At 42.1% G+C, this 19,202-nt stretch overlaps 1 protein-coding gene and 1 long non-coding RNA gene across 2 annotated transcripts in view; both read left to right on the forward strand.

Moving 5' to 3' along the window:
- Positions 1-19,202, forward strand: part of ANKFY1 (ankyrin repeat and FYVE domain containing 1) — a 68,644-nt gene that overhangs the window by 10,305 nt on the left and 39,137 nt on the right. The window contains exons 2-3 of the mRNA XM_032271695.1: positions 7,783-7,975; positions 12,732-12,850. Coding sequence (XP_032127586.1) covers positions 7,783-7,975; positions 12,732-12,850 — 312 coding nt within the window. The remainder of the gene's footprint in view (positions 1-7,782; positions 7,976-12,731; positions 12,851-19,202) is intronic.
- LOC116545081 lies at positions 4,547-5,009 on the forward strand. The gene is made up of 2 exons (XR_004266176.1): positions 4,547-4,906; positions 4,948-5,009. It is a non-coding gene; the product is annotated as an uncharacterized LOC116545081 (long non-coding RNA).

Raw genomic sequence — 19,202 nt, forward strand, 5'->3', positions numbered from 1 at the left:
TGGCCACCAGCACAATCATGATAGATTCCTATCACCATAAGAACTTGCCTTGAACTCCTTTGTAGTCAGTCTCATTCCCCTGGCTTCTGGCAATCACTGATGTGCTTTCTCTTGCTATAGTTTGCCTACTATGTTTTTCGTTGTTGTTGTTATTGTTGTCGTTAGGTTATTTTGAGACCAAACTGTTGCCCAGGCTGGAGTGCAGTGGCGCCATCTTGGCTGACTACAACCTCTGCCTCCTAGGTTCAAGCAATTCTCCTGCCTCAGCCTCCCAAGTAGCTGGGATTACAGGTGTGTGCTGCCCCGGTCCAGCTAATTTTTGTATTTTTAGTAGAGACAGGGTTTCACCATGTTGGCCAGGCTGGTCTTGAACTCCTGACCTCAAGTGATCCTCATTTGCCTGCTATGAAACTACACTTTCATATGGGATCATTGAGTATGTAATCTTTAATGCCTGGCTTCTTTCACATAGCATATTGCTTTTGAGATACATCTGTACCTCATGTGTCTTGCATCAGTCCTTTCTGTTTTATTACTGAGTACTGTTATATGGATAGGTGACAGTTTGTGTCGGTTTACCAGCTGGACATTCAGGTTGTTTCTAGTTGTTATGAATAAAGCTTCATTGAACACTTAGATAGAAATCTTTGTGTTTGTTTTGAGGAAGCACCTGGGAGTGGAATTGTTGGCCGTAAGCAAGTCTATGTTTAACTTTATAAGAAAGCGCCAAACTTTTCCAGAATGGTTATGCCATTTTGCATTTCCATTAGCAATGTATGAGGTTTCTAGCTTCTAGTTCTCCAATTTTTTTTTTTTTTTTTTTTTTTTGGAGATGGAGACTGTTACCCAGGCTGGGGTGCAGTGGTATGATCAAAGCTCACTGCAACCTCAAACTCCTGGGTTCAAGCAATTCTCCCATCTCAGCCTCCTGAGTGGCTAGAACTACCGTGCATACCACTACACCTGGCTAATTAAAATAGTTTTTTTTTTGTGGAGGCAGGGGTCTCACTGTGTTGCCCGGCTGTTCTCGAACTCTTAGCCTCTAGCTGTTCTGCCTCAGCCTACCAAACTTTTGGGATTATAGATGTGAGCCACTGCGCTTGGCCTAATTCTATAAACCTTTGCCATGAGTTTTTAATTTTAGCCATACTAGGGGTGTGCAGTGGTATTTTATTGTGATTTTAATTTGCATCTTAATTACTAATGATGAACATCTTTTCATATGCTTATTTACTAGACATTTATCTTTTTTGGTGAAGTCTCCAGGTTTTTTGGCCCCTTTTTATTGGGTTGTCTTACTGAATTGTAAGAGTTCTTAATATAATCTGTCTGCAAGTCTTTTTTTTTTTAAAGATGGAGTCTCACTCTGTAACCCAGGCCGGAGTGCTGTGGTGTGATATCGGCTCATTGCAGCCTCTACCTCCCGGGTTCAGGTGATTCTCCTGCCTCATCTCCTGAGTAGCTGGGGCTATGGGCACCTGCCACTATACCCAGCTAATTTTTGTGTTTTTTATAGAGATGGGCTTTCGCCATGTTGGCCGGGCTGGTCTCAAACTCCTGACTTCAAGTGATCCACCCACTTTGGTCTCCCATGGCCTTGTCTGCAAGATTTTTGTTGGATGTTTTGCAAATATTTTCTCTCAGTCTATGGCTTGCCTTTTTATTTTTTTATGACTTTTCAAGAACAATTTTTAAAATTTGGTAAAGTCAAATTTAGCCATTTTTCTTCTGTAATTTTTTTTTTTTTCCAGTTTATGTTTGCTTAATTTGAGGCCACTAAGATATTTTTTTCTGTTTTAGTTTGGAAGTTCTGTAGTTTTTGTTTTTTTAAATTTTTATTTAATTTTTAAAAATTTTACTTGGCAATGATTTGAAGCTCATTTTTGTTTTATTAGGCTGGAGTGCAGTGGCTGTCCACAGATGTGATCATGGTGCTTTTTAACCTCAAACTCCTGGGCTCCAGTGATCCTTCCTCCTCAGCCTCCTGAGTGGCTGTGACTCCATCTGGCTCTAGGAGGGCTATAGTTTTAACCCTTACATTTAGATATATGATTTTGAGTTAATTTTTATATATAGTGGCATCTAAAATAGGGATTTGCCTTTTTCATATGGATATCCAATTTTTCTGGTCCCATTGTCCTTTCCTCATTGAAATGCCTTGACACTGTTGTCAAATCATTTGGTTATATATGTGGAAGTCTCTTTCTGGATTTTGTTATATTCCATTGCTCTGGATATCTATCTTGATGCCAGTATGATGCTGTCGTATTTCCTGCAGCTTTATAACCAGCCTTGAATCATGTAAACGTTAAACCTTTCTTTTTCTTTCCACCCACCCAGAATTTTTTTGGCTAGACTTTGCATTTCCACCTGAATTTTAGAATCAGCTGCGTATGGTTATGCATATCTGTAATCCCAGCAGTTTGGAAGACCAGAGTGGGAGGATCCCTTGAGGCCAGGAGTTCAAGACCAGCTTGCACAACATACTGAGACCCTGTCTCTACAAAAAAATTTTTAAAAATTGGCCAGGTGTGGTAGTCCTCACTTGTAGTTCTAAGCGCTTGGGAGTCTGAGGTAGGGGAATCACTTGAGCCCGAGAGCTCGAGGCTACAGTGAGCTATGATCAGGCCACTGTACCCCAGGCTGGTGACAGAGAGAGATTTGTTTCAAAAAAAAAACAAAAGTTAGAATCATTCTTTCAAATTCTTTTTTTTTTTTTTTTTTTTTTTTGAGACGGAGTTTCGCTCTTGTTACCCAGGCTGGAGTGCAATGGCGCGATCTCGGCTCACTGCAACCTCCGCCTCCTGGGTTCAGGCAATTCTCCTGCCTCAGCCTCCTGAGTAGCTGGGATTACAGGCACGTGCCACCATGCCCAGCTAATGTTTTGTATTTTTAGCAGAGACGGGGTTTCACCATGTTGACCAGGATGGTCTCGATCTCTTGACCTCGTGATCCACCCGCCTCAGCCTCCCAAAGTGCTGGGATTACAGGCTTGAGCCACCGCGCCCGGCCTCATTCTTTCAAATTCTACAAAAAGTTTGCTGGGATTTTTATTGGGAAGGTATTGAATCCATAGACCAATTTGGAGAGACCTGACATCTTAACAATATTGAGCCTTCCAATCCATGAACATTGTATAGAACTCTGTTATTTATGTTGCCTTTCATTTCTGTCAGCAGTGCTTTATAGTTTTCAGTGTCCATGCATTGCATATTTTGTGAAATTCATCTCTAAATATTTTGTATGTTTGGTATACTGTTACAAATGCATTATCTTAGCCTGTACATTGATAGCGTAGAGCTTTGATAACGTGAAATGAAAGAGGAAGAAGACTTTGATTTGAGGAAGATGGGAAGTTTGATTTTGGACTCGTTGAGTTTATAGTACCATTTGGTCATTCTTTCAGCAGGAGGTATTGAAAGAAAGAGATTTGGGTCCACTATTATAGCAGTGACAGTAAAGTATGGGCGTGCATGAGACCACCTTCAAGGAAGAAAATTTAGCAGAAGTTGAGTTCTAGGTCTGAACCTTGCAGGACTGTACCCTTTTAGAAAGTGGGTGGTCAGAATAGGAGGTGAAGGATCTGTAACAAGGTTAGGAAGAAAGTGGAGTACAGTTAGGAAGCCAAGTTTTAAGAGTGGGGTGATTGAGAGTCGGGTGCTGCAGGGAGATGGAGGAGCTCGAAGAATAAGGAAAAGGTCATTGAAGTGGGTGATTTTATCATTGTGACTGTTTAGTAGAGTGAGGTGAGTAGAAGCCCAGTTCCAGAAGGTTTGGGAGGGAAGGCAGGGAGTAGTGACTAAAGAGGACTCTTAAGAAATTGGTGGAGAAGGCAAAGCGTGTGGTTGACGGGCAGTCAGGAGCACAGCTGTGGAAGAGATGTTTGCCTCAGGGTGGGAGGTGTCACTTGAGGGTGAGGAGGGAAGCTTGGAGAAAGGCATGTCTTGGAGATGCAGCGGCTATCATGGCATGGGGTCTGGTAAGAAGTGAGAGGTTACAGAATTCTAGGCATCCAAGATAGATAACTGCTTGCTTCCCCTTTCGTTTGGCTCTATGTGTCGTTTTAACATCTGATTCTTTTTTTTTTTTTGAGCCAGAGTTTCACTCTTGTTGTCCAGTCCGGAGTGCAATGGCACGATCTCGGCTCACCGCAACCTCCGCCTCCTGGGTTAAAGCGATTCTCCTGCCTCAGCCTCCCAAGTAGCTGGGATAACAGGCGTGCACCACCACGCCTGGCTAATTTTGTGTTTTTAGTAGAGATGGGGTTTCTCCATGTTGGCCAGGCTGGTCTTGAACTCCCGACCTCAGGTGATGAACCCACCTCGGCCTCCCAAAGTGCTGGGATTACGGTTGTGAGCCACTGCGCCCAGCCAACATCCTCATTCTTTTTTTTTTTTTTTGGGGGGGGGGCTCCCTGCAATCTCTGCCTCCTGGGTTCAAGCAATTCTTCTGCCGAAGCCTCATGAGCGGCTGGGAGTACAGGCATGAACCGCCACGCTCAGCTAATTTTTTTGTATTTTTAGTAGAGACAGGGTTTCACCTTGTTTGCCCAGACAGTCTTGATCTTCTGACCTTGTGATCTGCCTGCCTCGGCCTCCCAAAGTGCTGGGATTACAGCTTCCTAATTCTTTAAAATCACCTACAACAGGGGAACAGGGGTTGTTTGGCCTCTCAGCCAAATCTGATCTGAGACTTGTTGACTTGTTTTTGTGCAGTCCTTAAGCTAAGAATTTATGTATATGTTATGCATGTAATACATAAAAATAACCTGTAAATATTAACTATATTTTAAATATTTTTAACTGGTTGAAGAAAAATCACATCAAATGTATCATGATGTGAAAATTATATAAAATTCAATTTTTAGTGTTCATAAATATTTTTAGTCCTTAAGCTAAGGAGGTATGTATATGTTATACATAAAATATAGAAAAATAAAAAATGCAGGGAAGCATGTGAAAGAGACAGAGAACCAGAATAAGAGGGTGGCGTTGTGGTTGTGGTTGCTGTGGGTGCTGAAATAAGGGAAGAAAAGGGATGGACAACAGTGTGATGTGCTGTCAGAGGTCTAGGAGGAGAGCCACTGGCAGGAGTCCACTGGATTTGGGAATTGGAAGGTCATGGCTGAGAGGAGTTTCAAGGGAATGGTGGGACAGAACCAGGGAATGGCAGGTGAGACAGTGGTGTGTGGTAGCTGAGATGGAGGGGCTGAGGGTTTCAGATGTGATGTGGAAGTGGGAAGCTTTAATAGATAGAGACTCGAACTGGTTCATGTGCTGGCCTGAACCACCCAGTTGAAAGAGAGACTGGAGTTGCAGGAGATGGGGTGTGGATGATAAAGCAAAGGTACTGAGGAGTGTGGTGAGATTTGGGGAGCACATGGGGGATTAAACTTGGAAGGGAAGGAGATACCCTCTTTGAGGAAGCAAAGGGGGTGTGGGAATCATTGCTGGGGCTGTGGGAGTTATTGGCAGTATTTCTCAGGGCATTGGGCTGGAATGAGGCAGGTTGGATTGGAGATGGGCTTGATGGCAGTGTCAAGATTCGGAATGTCTGTGGTGTGGAGTGGGGAGTGGGGAAGGGACCAAGGCCCGGGGAATGATTGTAGCAGCGCTGTGGAGCCACGGAGACTTTGATTGATAAATTAAAGCTGCCAGTTTGCATGGTTGCATGAGTCCCAGTCTCATCCCTTCTCAAGACTCCAGACCCCAGGTGAAGGAGAAGTTTCATGACTGTTTGCTTCCTCAGGGAAGCCTTTCCTCACCTCTTAAATTAACTTTATAGGCTCTCATAGGTGTTTTTGCCTTCCAGGTCTCTAATGTAGAGTTGTAGTTTTGCATTTGACTGTTGTAATTATTTTAATTATAAATTATAGCAAAAGTTATTTGACTTCTGGCCGGGCGTGGTAACTCATGCCTATAATCCCAACACTTTGGGAGGCCGAAGTGTGAGGATCACTTGAGGCTAGGACTCTTCAGACCAGCCTGGCCAACATGGCAGTACAAAAATTAGCCAGGCATGGTGGTGCTGCCTGTTGTCCCAGCTGTTTGGGAGGCTGAGACAGGAGAATTGCTTGAACCCGGGAGATGGAGGTTGCAGTGAGCCAAGATTGCGCCACTGCACTCCAGCCCAGGCAATAGAGTGAGATTCTGTCTAAAAAAAAAAAAAAAAAAAAAATTGTTGACAGGCGCAGTGGCTCCCGCCTGTAATCCTAGCACTTTGGGAGGCCAAGGTGGGTGGATCACAAGGTCAGGAGTTCGAGGCCAGCCTGGCCAACATAGTGAAACCCTGTCTTTACTAAAAATACAAAAATTAGCTGGGCATGTTGGTGCTCACCTGTAGACCCAGCTACTCCACAGGAGAATCGCTTGAATCTGGGAGGCAGAGGTACGGTGAACCAAGATTGCACCACTGCACTCCAGCTTGGGCGACAGAGCAAGACTTTGTCTCAAAAAAAAAAAAAAATTGTTTCTCTTTGTTTTTGTCAGTAACTCGGAGCTCTGAGGACAGATATATAAGAGCACGCGTATCATTGTGCAGGGTCCAGCACCTAGTGGACACTGGACAGATGCTTGTTGTGTTACATGAATCAAAGACAGTGGTGTTCTCAACCTTTTTACCTGCCCAGTGCACCTGTGGAAGTTGACTTGCCTCCTTCTGAACCCTTATTGACTGCCCTGATTGTCACCTGAAGGACAGGTGTCAGGGTTGGGGATAGTTAATATTATCACAGGCCCTGGAATAAGAATGTCGGGGGCTGGCTGTGGTGGCTCAGGCCTGTAATCCAAGCACTTTGGAGGCCAAGGTGGGCGGATCACCTGAGGTCGGGAGTTCAAGACCAGCCTGACCAACATCTTGGTGAAACCCCATCTTAAAAAAAAAAAAAAAAAAAAAGAATGTTGGGCTCAGATCCCAACCCGTCCTCTCACCAGCCTTGCAGCCCAGGGGAATCATAACCTCTCTGTGCCCAGTGTCCTCCCCTGTAAAATGGGGGTGGAATGTAGCAGTACCTGCGTCATAGACTGGTCGTAAAGATGACATGAAGCTGAGCACAGTGGGATGTGCCTGTAGTCCCAGTTATGGGAGGCTGAAGCAGGAGGAATGGTTGAGTCCAGACGTTTGAGTCTGGCCTGGGCAACATAGTGAGACCTTCATTTCTTAAATAAAAAAAAAAAAAAAAAGAAAAAAAAAAAACGTTAAATGAGGGAATTTATATAAAGCTTTTAGAAGAACATGTAAAAATTAGGAAATTGTTATTACTGTTAGTGGTTTCAGAAAATCTTGTAGGTGATTTTGGTAGCTTTTTCTCCTGGAGACACCCAGCTTTTGGGAAAGGATTGGCAGGGCAGGTGCCTGTCGACATCTTTGTGTATATCTCTTTATTGTCATCTACTGAACAATGAGCTTCTGAGAGGAGAAATCCCTGTAACCATGATGGTCTTCCTTCTCCAGCACCCTGAAACAAAGCCATTCTTCTTTTTTTTTTTTTTGAATGAATATTTTAAAAAATGTAGAGACAGCATGTTGCCAGGCTAGTCTCGAACTCCTGGGCTCAAGTGATTCCCCCTGCTTTGGCCTCCCAAAGTTTGGGATTACAGGTGTGAGCCACTGCACCCAGCCCTCGAAGCCATTCTTGGTCCTGTAGAACTAGAACTAAGAAATAGTAGAACCGTCAAGGGGCCGGTCACTTGGGCGTCTTTCCCATCTGTGTGATGACGGCACAGTGAATGCTGCCTGCTTTACACCAGCCACGGTAAACTTGATGCTTTGTTTGCTTTGCAGAGGAGGTGGCCAAGTTGGAGAAGCACTTGATGCTTCTTCGGCAAGAGTATGTCAAGCTGCAGAAGAAACTGGCAGAGACAGAGAAGAGATGCACTCTCTTGGCTGCGCAGGCGAACAAGGACAGCAGCAGTGAGTCCTTCATCAGCCGCCTGCTGGCGATTGTGGCGGACCTCTACGAGCAGGAGCAGTACAGGTGAGCTCCTGGACACCAGAGGCCCCTGGGCTTTGCTCCTGGGCCAGGCGACAACTTTTGTCATTGACTTTCTTCACAAATGTATTTTTCTCTCTAATATCATGAGGATATTACCAAATCTTTATTCCCCAGAATAGAAGCTCCTTGAGGCAAGATTTTTTTCTCTCCTATTTACTGCTTCAGCAAAGTGTCCGGGAGTCATGGTGATAGCATTGCGAATGCAAACGGGAATTGGCTTACATGTCTAGGAATTCAGAGGGCAAAGATCCGTTTCTCTTGAGATGGTCAGAGGAAAACAGGCTTGGAACTAGTCGGAGAGTACCTCCTGATGGTTGAGGGTGAAGCCTGCCGCAGCTCAGCTGGCCACGTCCTAGCTGTGTGACCTCATTCTGTGTGACATGCCTCAGAGTCCTGATCTGTCAAATGAGGTCACTACTGCCACTTACCTTCAGGTTGTTGTGAGGATCAAATTAATCAACACAGGTTAAGCAGTTAGGCCACTGCATGGCACGCAGTAAGTGCTCAGTTGTTAACTGTTGTTATTCTTTTTAAAACTTATGAAAAGTTTTTCGCCGGTTAATAGCAGCAATAGGATGTTAGCTGTTGTTATTTAGTGAGTTTTGATGTTAGAGGCTGGATAGGATTTAATGGATAAAGACAGTAATATTATAAGTAAGAAGAGTAACTGAGAAAAGTCTCAAAGGTGAGGAAATACAGAGGGTTCAGACGACAGAGAGGGCCAGGCCAGGTTGCCTGCCTGCCAGCGGGGCAGAGAGAGGTGGGGAACGTGGGCTGGATTGTGTTAGGATGCTCAGGTGAGGAGTCTGCACTTGGTCCTCTGGGAAGTAGACCGTGTATTTCCAGTTTGGGGACTCTCAAAATCAGGGTCGTGTTTTAAGATTAACGTGTGGCCAGGCACAGTGGCTCACACCTGTAATCCCAGCACTTTGGGAGGCTGAGGTGGGCAGATCACCTGAGGTCAGGAGTTTGAGACCAGCCTGACCAATATGGTGACACCCCGTCTCTACTAAAAATACAAAAATTAGCTGGGCATGGTGGCAGGTGTGTATAATCCCAGTTACTTGGAAAGCTGAGGCAGGAGAATTGCTTGAACCCGGGAGGTGGAGGTTGCAGTGAGCCAGGATTGTGCCACTGTACTCCAGCCTGGGCAACAGAGAGAGACCGTGTTTTAAAAATAAAAAGAGATTACCATGTCATGTGGGTGAAATTGTAAAGAGAAAGTAGCAGGGCAAGCACCTGTGATGTTGCATATAGTCCAGACCAGCCATGATGAAAGACTGAATTGAGATGCTGGACTTGGCAAAGAAATAGATGTGAATATACGTAAGAAGGAAGGACTTGAGCCACTTGGGAGAGAGAAGCTCAGTCTAGGTAAGACTTAGTAAAATTTTCAAATAAATTAGGACATTTTAAACACGTCACTCAGGCCTGTAATCCCAGCACTTTGGGAGGCCAAGGCAGGTGGATCACCTGAGGTCAGGAGTTTGAGAGCAGCCTGGCCAACATGACAAAATCCCATCTCTACTAAAATACAAAAATTAGCCAAGGGTGGTGGCGCACACCTGTAGTCCCAGCCAGTTAGGAGGCTGAGGCAGAAGAATTGCTTGAACCTGGGAGGTGGAGGTTGCAATGAGCTGAGATTGCACCGCTGCACTCCAGCCTGGGTGATTGAATGAGACTCTGTCTCAAAAAAAAAAAAAAAAAAATCAAAATTTAGGGGATGCAAATAACAAAAAAATAAAATAACTCAGGATTCAAAACTACTATCATCTTAGTCCTTTCTAAATGAAAGAATAATCTATTACAAAAAAAGGAAGTATATATTCTGAGTATAGTTTCATAACTCGAATAGATGTAGCTTCTTGTAAAATACAATCCATTGTGTTTTTTTCCCCTCTTTTTCCATAAACAAGTGAACACTTGTTTATGTAAGAAACAAGTCATTTCTTACTGACCCAGGGAAACCTAATGTTATTCTGTTACAGACATCTCTCTTCTACTCTTTGAGCCTCTTTCCCGTAAGAATTCCCATCATTTAGTTTCTCGATTACTTATTAATTGATAAATAATTTTATTTCGCATTCATTGTATTGAAATCCTTCTCAGAGACAATGGGAATGAGACTAGGCAGTTTTCTTCCTGTCACTTTTTATCTAGTTATGGTGTGATCTTATGAGTCCCACAGGTCTCTCTTCAGCTTCTAAAACTACCCTAGGCTAGGTGCGGTGGCTTACCCCTGTAATCCCAGCACTTTGGAAGGCTGAGGTGGGTGGATCACTTGAGGCCAGGAATTCGAGACCAGCCTGACCAACATGGCGAAATTCTGTCTCTACTAAAATTACGAAAAGTAGCCGTGCTTGGTAGCATGTGTCTGTGGTCCCAGCTACTCAGGAGGCTGAGGCAGGAGAATCGCTTGAACCCAGGAGGCGGAGGTTGCAGTGAGCCGAGTTTGTACCACTGCATTCCCACCTGGGGGACAGAGTGAGACCCTGTGTAAAACAAAAACAAAAAAACCTTGTTCTTTATCTGAAGAAGATTGAAACCCTATGTTATCTACAATGTCAGATGTGGAATGGAGCCTTCTTTGGAGACTAAGCTGTCAAGATGTAACTGAAATTGGGAAATCAGTTGCTAAAGCAGAGATCTTATACCAACAGGGGAAAAATACCTTTATTCCATACGGTGCATTTTGTTGAAAAATATAAATAGTATGCTTCCGTGCATTTAGCAACTGGAGTGACTGATTTGTAGGTTTAAAATTTTTTTAAGTTGAGAAATGTGGAAGAAAGTGGTAGCCTTTTTTTTTTTTTTAAATGAGAGACAGAGTCTCACTCTGTAGCCCAGGCTGTTCTCAAACTCCCAGTCCTAGCCTCACAAAGTGCTGGGATTGCAGATGTGTGCTACTACGCCTGGCCTACATTTCAAGTTCAGAAGACCTCTGTCCCATAAGTAGTAGGAATGATGGCTATATGTAGTTATTTACGATACTCATTCTTTTACCAAACCAAACCTGTAGTTTATAGGTTTTCCTATGGAAGTGTTTGAGAAACCAGCAAGAAACTACTTATCTCCTCTCCAGTTACAGCATCCTGATTTCCATGTTTTAAAAGGAAATAGTCTTTCACTGAGTGGACTCAAGTTTTTAAAAAAAAAGTTGCTAGGCCCTTAATTGTTTCTGTCATTCACTCCTCATGGACAGGACTTGTCAGATTTTCTGGTTTTCATTTGTGTTTTAAAAAATTATTATTAGAAATTATTGATGAAATCCTTATCTTTATTTCCATTTGGTATGTCAGATTACAGAACATAGAATTTTGACCCGATGCTCATGAATGGTAGAAATTTTCTAGAAACATTCATTTTTATAATTTTATGGCTAAAAGTTAGACTCATGGTTGAAATAGTACAGACTGAAAATCCATTTAAGTTATTACAATGTAATACTTTATAAATATATTGAGAGTTTAAAAGTTATTTGTGCTTTGTAGGTAGCTTCTTGTTTTTGTTAAATTATTTACACTTTGTCACAAAATGTGTTGATACAGTTTTATGTTCTGTTTTACATAGAATACTCAATTTCTTCTTTGTCTGTGAATAATGTTGTACTGCGTTAGCAGCAGTTTGTAGTAATTTGAAATAATAAATACTCTCAATCTTGTGATCTAATATAGTTACAGCTTGGTCTTTGATGGAACTAGAATTGTTAATCCTTTCAAATGATGATGAGGCATGCCCTAGACAATACTGTAGGGTAGAATGTGTCTCTGTCAAGTGTTACATACAAACAGTATTCTGTTTGGGTTTCCTTTTAAGTGGATGGGTTACTTCATGTAATGGTATATTTTTTTCTTTTTTTTCCCCATATAGTGATTTTTGTGTAGTTTCCAAAGACTTTCCAACCTAGTAAATAATTTTAAAGTTGAATATGAAAATAAAACATATAACTAGAAGCAGGATGATGACAGTGACTTTGGATTCCTGCCAGCATAACCATATGGCATGTGCTCGTGTCAGCCCCGTGGGTCATCTTGACGTTTTTTGTTAACTGCCAAGATGCTCTCCTACAGTAGCATTTGACATTTCAGAGTTAAACAGAAATATCTATTCAGGAAGATCTTTTCATATAATGGCATGTCATAAATATGGAAGCATGTTTTGAAAAGAGAGCTTTCTCCTCACTCCCTTTTTTATAAGTAGTTGAGGAAAAAGGGTCAATGTTAGGTCTGAATGTTCCTGGTGAGAACAGGAGTCCAGGCGTTGAGTTTCATGTTCTGGACCTCTTGTCAGTTTGTTCTTGGTTTTTCTGCTGAACCTTGCTTGAGCACTACTGTGGAGCACAGCAGCACTGTTGTCTCAGAGCTGTCCTCACTGTCTTTCTTTCTGTCCCTGATGGTCTATTTTGTTTTATTCTATATAAAATATCCTCTACTTTTTATGTGAGTATTAATCATCCTACTTAACTTGTAGGTTCCCCACCATAAGAATGCCATTAGAAGATGTATGAAAGCAGAGCATCCCATATGAATCAAAGCCAGATTTTATCCGTAGAAAACGTTTCTAGCAACATGGCATCAAGGTGACTCATCAGAATTCAGTGCTAGCATATAGAAATAATTTTTTGCTATAATTTTTTCTTTTGCAGATAGATGTTGATCAATACTCAATGTGTTTATCAGCTATGAATCCTAGTTAGGATGACATTTTTCTAATATATGTGGATCTTTTTCTTCATCAGTGATCTGAAGATAAAGGTTGGGGACAGGCACATCAGTGCTCACAAGTTTGTCCTGGCAGCCCGCAGTGACAGCTGGAGTCTGGCTAACTTGTCTTCCACTAAGGAGCTGGACCTGTCAGGTGAGCCTTTGAGCGATGAGGGACACGAAACTGCTAGTGGAAGAACTCTCGGCAGAAAGTTACAGTGTCTTATTTTGAAATATTTGTGATTTAATGAAAGTAAAATAATTTTCTTAGCAATTGATGGTGACAATGAACTAGTTAAATAATTAATGAATCAGGAGGTTATACTTTTAGGTGCTTTGTTTACCTACCTATTTAGGAGGTAATACCTGGCTAACAAATCATAAATGTTTGAGTATCTGCAATGTCCTTATGATTTATAAAATGTAAATATTTCCCATACACTCATTTCATGAAAAAGTGTGCTACAAATAAGGATTCATGTGCAGAAAAAATTTTTCCCTCAAATCTAATAAAAAGTCCTGCCATCAAATTGCCTAACACTTAATACTAGATGCCTGAACTCAGAACAGTTACTCTAAAGAATAATAATAATCTTTCTTTAACATCAAAGGTTGACCATTAGCCTTCAGAATTTTAATAGGTGTGGGTTCCTGTATCAGATGGTGGATATGTTCATTTGCTTCATTTTAGTACCCATTTTTTACTATATATGTATCTCATAGCATTGTGTGGTATAGCTTAAATATATACAATCTTTTTTTTTTTTTGAAAAGAATTTTAAGGCTGGGTATGGTGGCTCATGCCTGCAATCCTAGCACTTTGAGAGGCCAAGGTGGGAGGATCACTTGAGCCCAGGAATTCAAGACCAGCCTTGGCAGCATAGCAAGACCCTGTCTCTACAGTAAATTAAAAAAAAAATCAGCTTGACTTGATGGCATGTGCCTGTAGCCCCAGCTTGTTGGAAAGGTAAGGTGGATGGATTTCTTGAGCCAAGAGTTTGAGGGCACAGTGAGCTATGATGTCACCACTGCATTCCAGCCTGGGCAACAGAGCAAGAGCCTGTCTCAAAAAAAAAAAAAAAAAATAGCTACGTTGGCTTATTTAATGTTATTATTTGTTTTATATCACGCGCGTGTGTGTGCGTGTGTGTGTGTGTGTGTGAGTGATTGAAGCAAATAGGACTAAAAAACAATCATTTTCAAAAGTTGACCTGAAAGTTGCATTTTCATTTAGTACTTGCCTGACTGCTATTGGGAAAAAAGGGGCAAAGAGCAAAGTTTTAATTTAATTCGACTGTTAATATTCGTGAGAATTATATGGTGAGGAGAACGACAGGGATGTGTTCTGAGAAATGTGTCACTACGTGGTTTTGTTGCGCGAATATCATAGAGTATATTTACACAAATCTGTGTGGTAGAGCCTGCTGCATGCCTAGGCTATATGGCATAGTCTGGCTCCTGGGCTACAACCCTGTATAGCACTGGATGCCATAGGCAGCAGTAACACGGTGGTAAGCATTTGCATATCTAAACATAGAAAAGGTCAGCAAAAATGCCATATTATAATGTTATGGGACCAACATCGTGTCTGCAGTCTGTTGTTGACCAAACATAGTTACGTTGCTCGTGACCATACTTGCCGATGTGCTTGTCTGAGTGAGTTACATCTTTGTTTAGAAGGTTTGTCAGTGCAGAAGGCACTACTTTCCATGTGCAGTGCCAGCATCACTGGGGTGATGACACAGTCCCTGCCATATGGAGCCCATACTCTGCTGGAGGAAGCAGGCCACAAACAGGTCATTTCAGACCAGGGCTGTACATACAGAAACGTGATTCGCTTACACGTAAGGTTGAGGAGAGACTCAGTTGGGGTGATAAAGGAGGGTTGCATAGGTGGCTAAAACCTGAGCAGTGTTGTAAAGGCGAAGTAGGCACTTATCTCACGGACTAAGGGGAATGTATGTCAGTGTTCCCCCACTGCAAGTGAACTCTGTCTCTTTATGATAATTTCTAGGATTTAACTTGAGATCCATAACTAAAAGTTATAGATACAGATACACATATACACCGACACGTGTGTACGCCTGCATGCCAGAGACTAAAAACATCTACCCGGGAAATAGTGTTTTCCTGGAAGGGCATCAGTTCACGTGATCGAAATCTCAGGCATAGCATTTTTTTTTTTTTAAAGCATGATGTTTTGAAGCCATATATCTTTGACCTCATATGTAACAGAATTATGGACACCTTTTAAAATTCATAAGACCATTTGGTGTTTTTCGCAAAATGTATGGTAGGATCTTGATTATATGAACAGAATGTTTATGACGTCTAGAAGATAATATATGGAAAATATTTGACTTTGTTAGAAAAAAGTTAAGAATAAGCTACCATCTTTTGATAGCTGTATAATCAAAAATTGATGACCCCAGTAGTTGTGAGGCTCATGAAATTGGTATTCTTGTACATTGCCAGCGACATTATAAGTAGATATGATAGTTTTAGAAAGGAGTTAGGCAGCTGAGCGGTGAAATATTCTTGCTTTTTTTTTTTTCTTCATTATGTGTCTTCCGGGAATCTATCATAGGTAACTCAGACAGTGTTAACGTTCCTCAGTTTTTTTTTTTTTTTTTTTTTTTTTCGCTCTTGTTACCCAGGCTGGAGTGCAATGGCATGATCTCAGCTCACTGCAACCTCCGCCTCCTGGGTTCAAGCAATTCTCCTGCCTCAGTCTCCTGAGCAGCTGGGACTACAGGCACACGCCACCATGCCCAGCTAATTTTTTGTAGTTTTAGTAGAGACGGGGTTTCACCATGTTGACCAGGATGGTCTCGATCTCTTGACCTCGTGATCCACCCGCCTCGGCCTCCCAAAGTGCTGGGATTACAGGCTTGAGCCACCGCGCCCGGCAACGTTCCTCAGTTTTATTTGTAATGGTGAAATATTGACTGCAACCAAAATGAATGAGAATGGGAAGATAAATCATGGCTGCTCTCTGGAACAAACAAAATTGCACAACACTGAAAATTACATTAAGGAATAAAAAGCCAATTTTAACATTGAATTAAAAAATTTTGCTTTTCACTGAACTTTTTTAGCACATCCAAACATTTAGAGCTTAATTCAGTGCTGTCTGGCCGCAAGATTGCATCACTGTGAGTCAGGAAGCTTTTTCGAGTTGAGGACAATAAATTGTTAATGTCTTCAAATGTCTCTAGACTCGCTCCAGTTGTAAATAGTAAGTTTGTTTTGATCCTACTATAAGGTTTATTTCAGGAGTTATCTACTTCAAAGCAAATGGTTTTTGTGGCTTTGGTAGATCAGGTATCTGTGAAGATAGCTGATGGGAGAACATGTGGCATTTTTACTGTTGATGACATTTTTATGAGGGGTATCTTTGAAATGTGTTATGGGGGAGAGGTCCAGGGTGGTAGTGGCACGTGTGGACCTGTTCATGTCTAATTGTGTGCTTTGTCCAGCAGTCCTGCTCACTGCCTGGGTGGATGTGTGATTGCCTAAGCCTGGGGTTGCAGTTTCTGGGACTGGCTGGGAAGCCTGTGTGTTATGTGATACCTGTGAGCACTAGCACTTCGTGGCTGGCCAGCAATTTGAGGAAGATTGGAAATACGTTCTTGTAAACAGGTGTATAAATAGCACAAAAGCTATGTTTTAAATGCCCAAGTGTTTTCCACACCAACAAATGATTTGATAAAATCATTTAATGAGTTTATTGGTGTTTTGTTTTTCAACATTAGTCCATTCATATAACAAATATTGAGTGGTAAGCACTGTTTAAGGTGGTAGGGATACAAAGTGTACAAAGTTAAATTCTTGCTTGCAGGAAACTTACATCTTAGAATGTAAGAAAAGCTCCATATGTTTCTTTTGAAGATCTTGTCTAATTTTTCTTCTTCTTTTTTTTTTTTTGAGAGGGAGTTTCAGTCTTGTTACCCAGGCTGGAGTGCAATGACGTGATCTTGGCCCACTGCAACCTCTGCCTCCTGGGTTCAAGCAGTTCTCCTGCCTCAGCCTCTCGAGTAGCTGGGATTACTGGCATGTGCCACTCTGCCTGGCAAATTTTGTATTTTTAGTAGCGATGGGGTTTCTCCATGTTGGTCAGGCTGGTCTCAAACTCCCAACCTCAGGTGATCTGCTCGCCTCGGCATCCCAGAGTGTTGGGGTTGCAGGTGTGAGCCACCACACTCGGTCCTGATATTTCTTAAGATTAAACACAAGTTTAATCCTGCTGTTAGTTATGATTTTTTTTGACCTTTTTTTTTTTTTTTTTTTTTAAAGTTTTACCCGGCTTGAGTGTTGAGGTGCCATTATGGCTCACTGCAGCCTTGACCTCCGGGCCTCAGGTAGTCCTTCCCCCCCAGCTTCCCGGTTTTTTGGGCTTACGGGCTTGTGCTACCTTACCTTGCTCTTTTTTTTTTTTTTTTTTTTTTTTTTTTTTGAGACAGAGTCTCATTCTGTTGCCAGGCGCAAGGGTGGAGTGCAGTGGTGCGATCTCCGCTCACTGCAACCTCTGCCTCCCGGGTTCAAGCAATTCTTCTGCGTCGGCCTCCCGAGTAGCTGGGACTACAGACGTGTGCCACCACACCCAGCTAATTTTTTTATATTTTAGTAGAGACGGGGTTTCACTATGTTGGCCAGGATGGTCTTGATCTCTTGACCTTGTGATCTGCCTGCCTCAGCCTTCCGAAGTGTTGGGATTACAGGCATGAGCCACCGCGCCTAGCCCATTTTTTGTATAGTTGGGGTTTTGCCATGTTGCCCAGGCTGGTCTTGAACTCCTGGACTCAAGGAATGCTCCTGCTTTGGCCTCCCAGTGTTGGGGTTACAAGCGTGAGCCACTGCACACAGCCTTAATTATGAGAATTTTAGCACATGCTGATGAAATACAACAGGCATTATGTACTTTAAAGGTATTTGGGTATATGAATCATATCTTGCTCAAAAAAGTGAAATGTTTGCACCTGATGTGATCCACTGATAAAGGCACAATCACTTCTGTAGGATTCTTTTTTGTTTGTTTTTGAGATACCGTCTCACTCTTTTGCCCAGGCTAGAATGCAGTGACATTATTGTGGCTCACTGCAGCCTTGAACTCCTGGGCTCAAGAGATCCTCCCACCTCAGCCTCTCAGGTAGCTGGAAGTACAGGTGTGCAACACCATGCCTGGTTAATTTTTTAATAAAGATGGGGTGTTGCTAGCCAAGGCTGGTCTCAAACGATCCTCTTGCCGCAGCTACCCAAAGTGCTGGATTTCAGGCATGAGCCACTGTGCCTGGCTTTTCTGTAGGATTTTTGCCATTAATGTATATAACATCAATCTAATCATGAGAAAATCTCAGACCCAAATTGAGGAACATTTCTCAAAATAATCAGCCAGTGTTCCTCAAGCATGTCAAGGTTATGAAAAACAGGAGTGGGACTGGGCGCAGTGGCTCACGCCTGTAATCCCAGCACTTTGGAAGCCCAAGGTGAGCGGATCACGAGGCCAAGAGATCGAGACCATCCTGGACAACACGATAAAACCCCATCTCTGCTAAAAATATAAAAAATTAGCTGGGTGTAGTGGCATGCACCTGTAGTCCCAGCTACTTGGGAGGTGGAGGCAGGAGGATTGCTGGAACCTGGGTGGCGGAAGTTACAGTGAGCCAGGATCACATCACTGCACTCCAACCTGGAGACAGAGTGAGACTCTGTCTCAAAAAAAGGAAAAGAAAAAGAAAAACAAGAATGGTTTAGGAAGTATTAGAGATTGGCTGAGACTAACACTGAATGCAGCGTAGAATCCTCAGTTGGAATTCTGGCCATAAAAAGGGCATTACTGGTAAAACTAGCAAAATAGAGCCTATAATTAGTTAATAGCATTGGTATTGTAGGTATTACCTAGTTACCTAATTTTGATAATTGTACTGTGGTTATATAAGCTGTCTTGGTATTAGGGGAAGATGAGTAAAGGGCATATGGGAATGCTCTGCAGCTTTTCTGGAAGCATGAAAGTCTCTGAAAATGTAAACCAAGTAGAAATGTGCTTTTTTATTTCTTATTGTTAAGATATTTTTAAATAGACGAAGTGATAGATATGTTAATTCGCTTATTATAACCATTTCATAATGTATACATATATCAAAACATGTCATACATTATAAGCTCTATATAATTTTTGTCTACTATACCCTAATAAGAAAGAATAAAAGATAAAAGTTTATAAAGATAACTGATTGACCAAGCGGGAGGAGAAAGAATGTAACTGTTAGCTCAACAAAGCGTAACAAACCTGAGTCCACGAGGAGAGTATTACTTCTCTGTGAAGTCAAGTAATTTACTTCTAGCAAAATGATCTGTTTGTAGCCTCTCTGTAGCACTTTACCAATAGCAGCTGACACAGTGAGAGGTTCCAGTGGATTAGAATGGCTGTTTTGAAGCTAAAGTTTGTTGCATGCTTTCTCAAGCAAAGATCTTACAGTTCCTTGGCTTAAGAGCTCAGAGTGTGA

This window comes from Sapajus apella, unplaced genomic scaffold (assembly GCF_009761245.1).
Source record: "Sapajus apella isolate SASKATOON/1434 unplaced genomic scaffold, GSC_monkey_1.0 scaffold245, whole genome shotgun sequence".
NCBI lineage: Eukaryota > Metazoa > Chordata > Mammalia > Primates > Cebidae > Sapajus > Sapajus apella.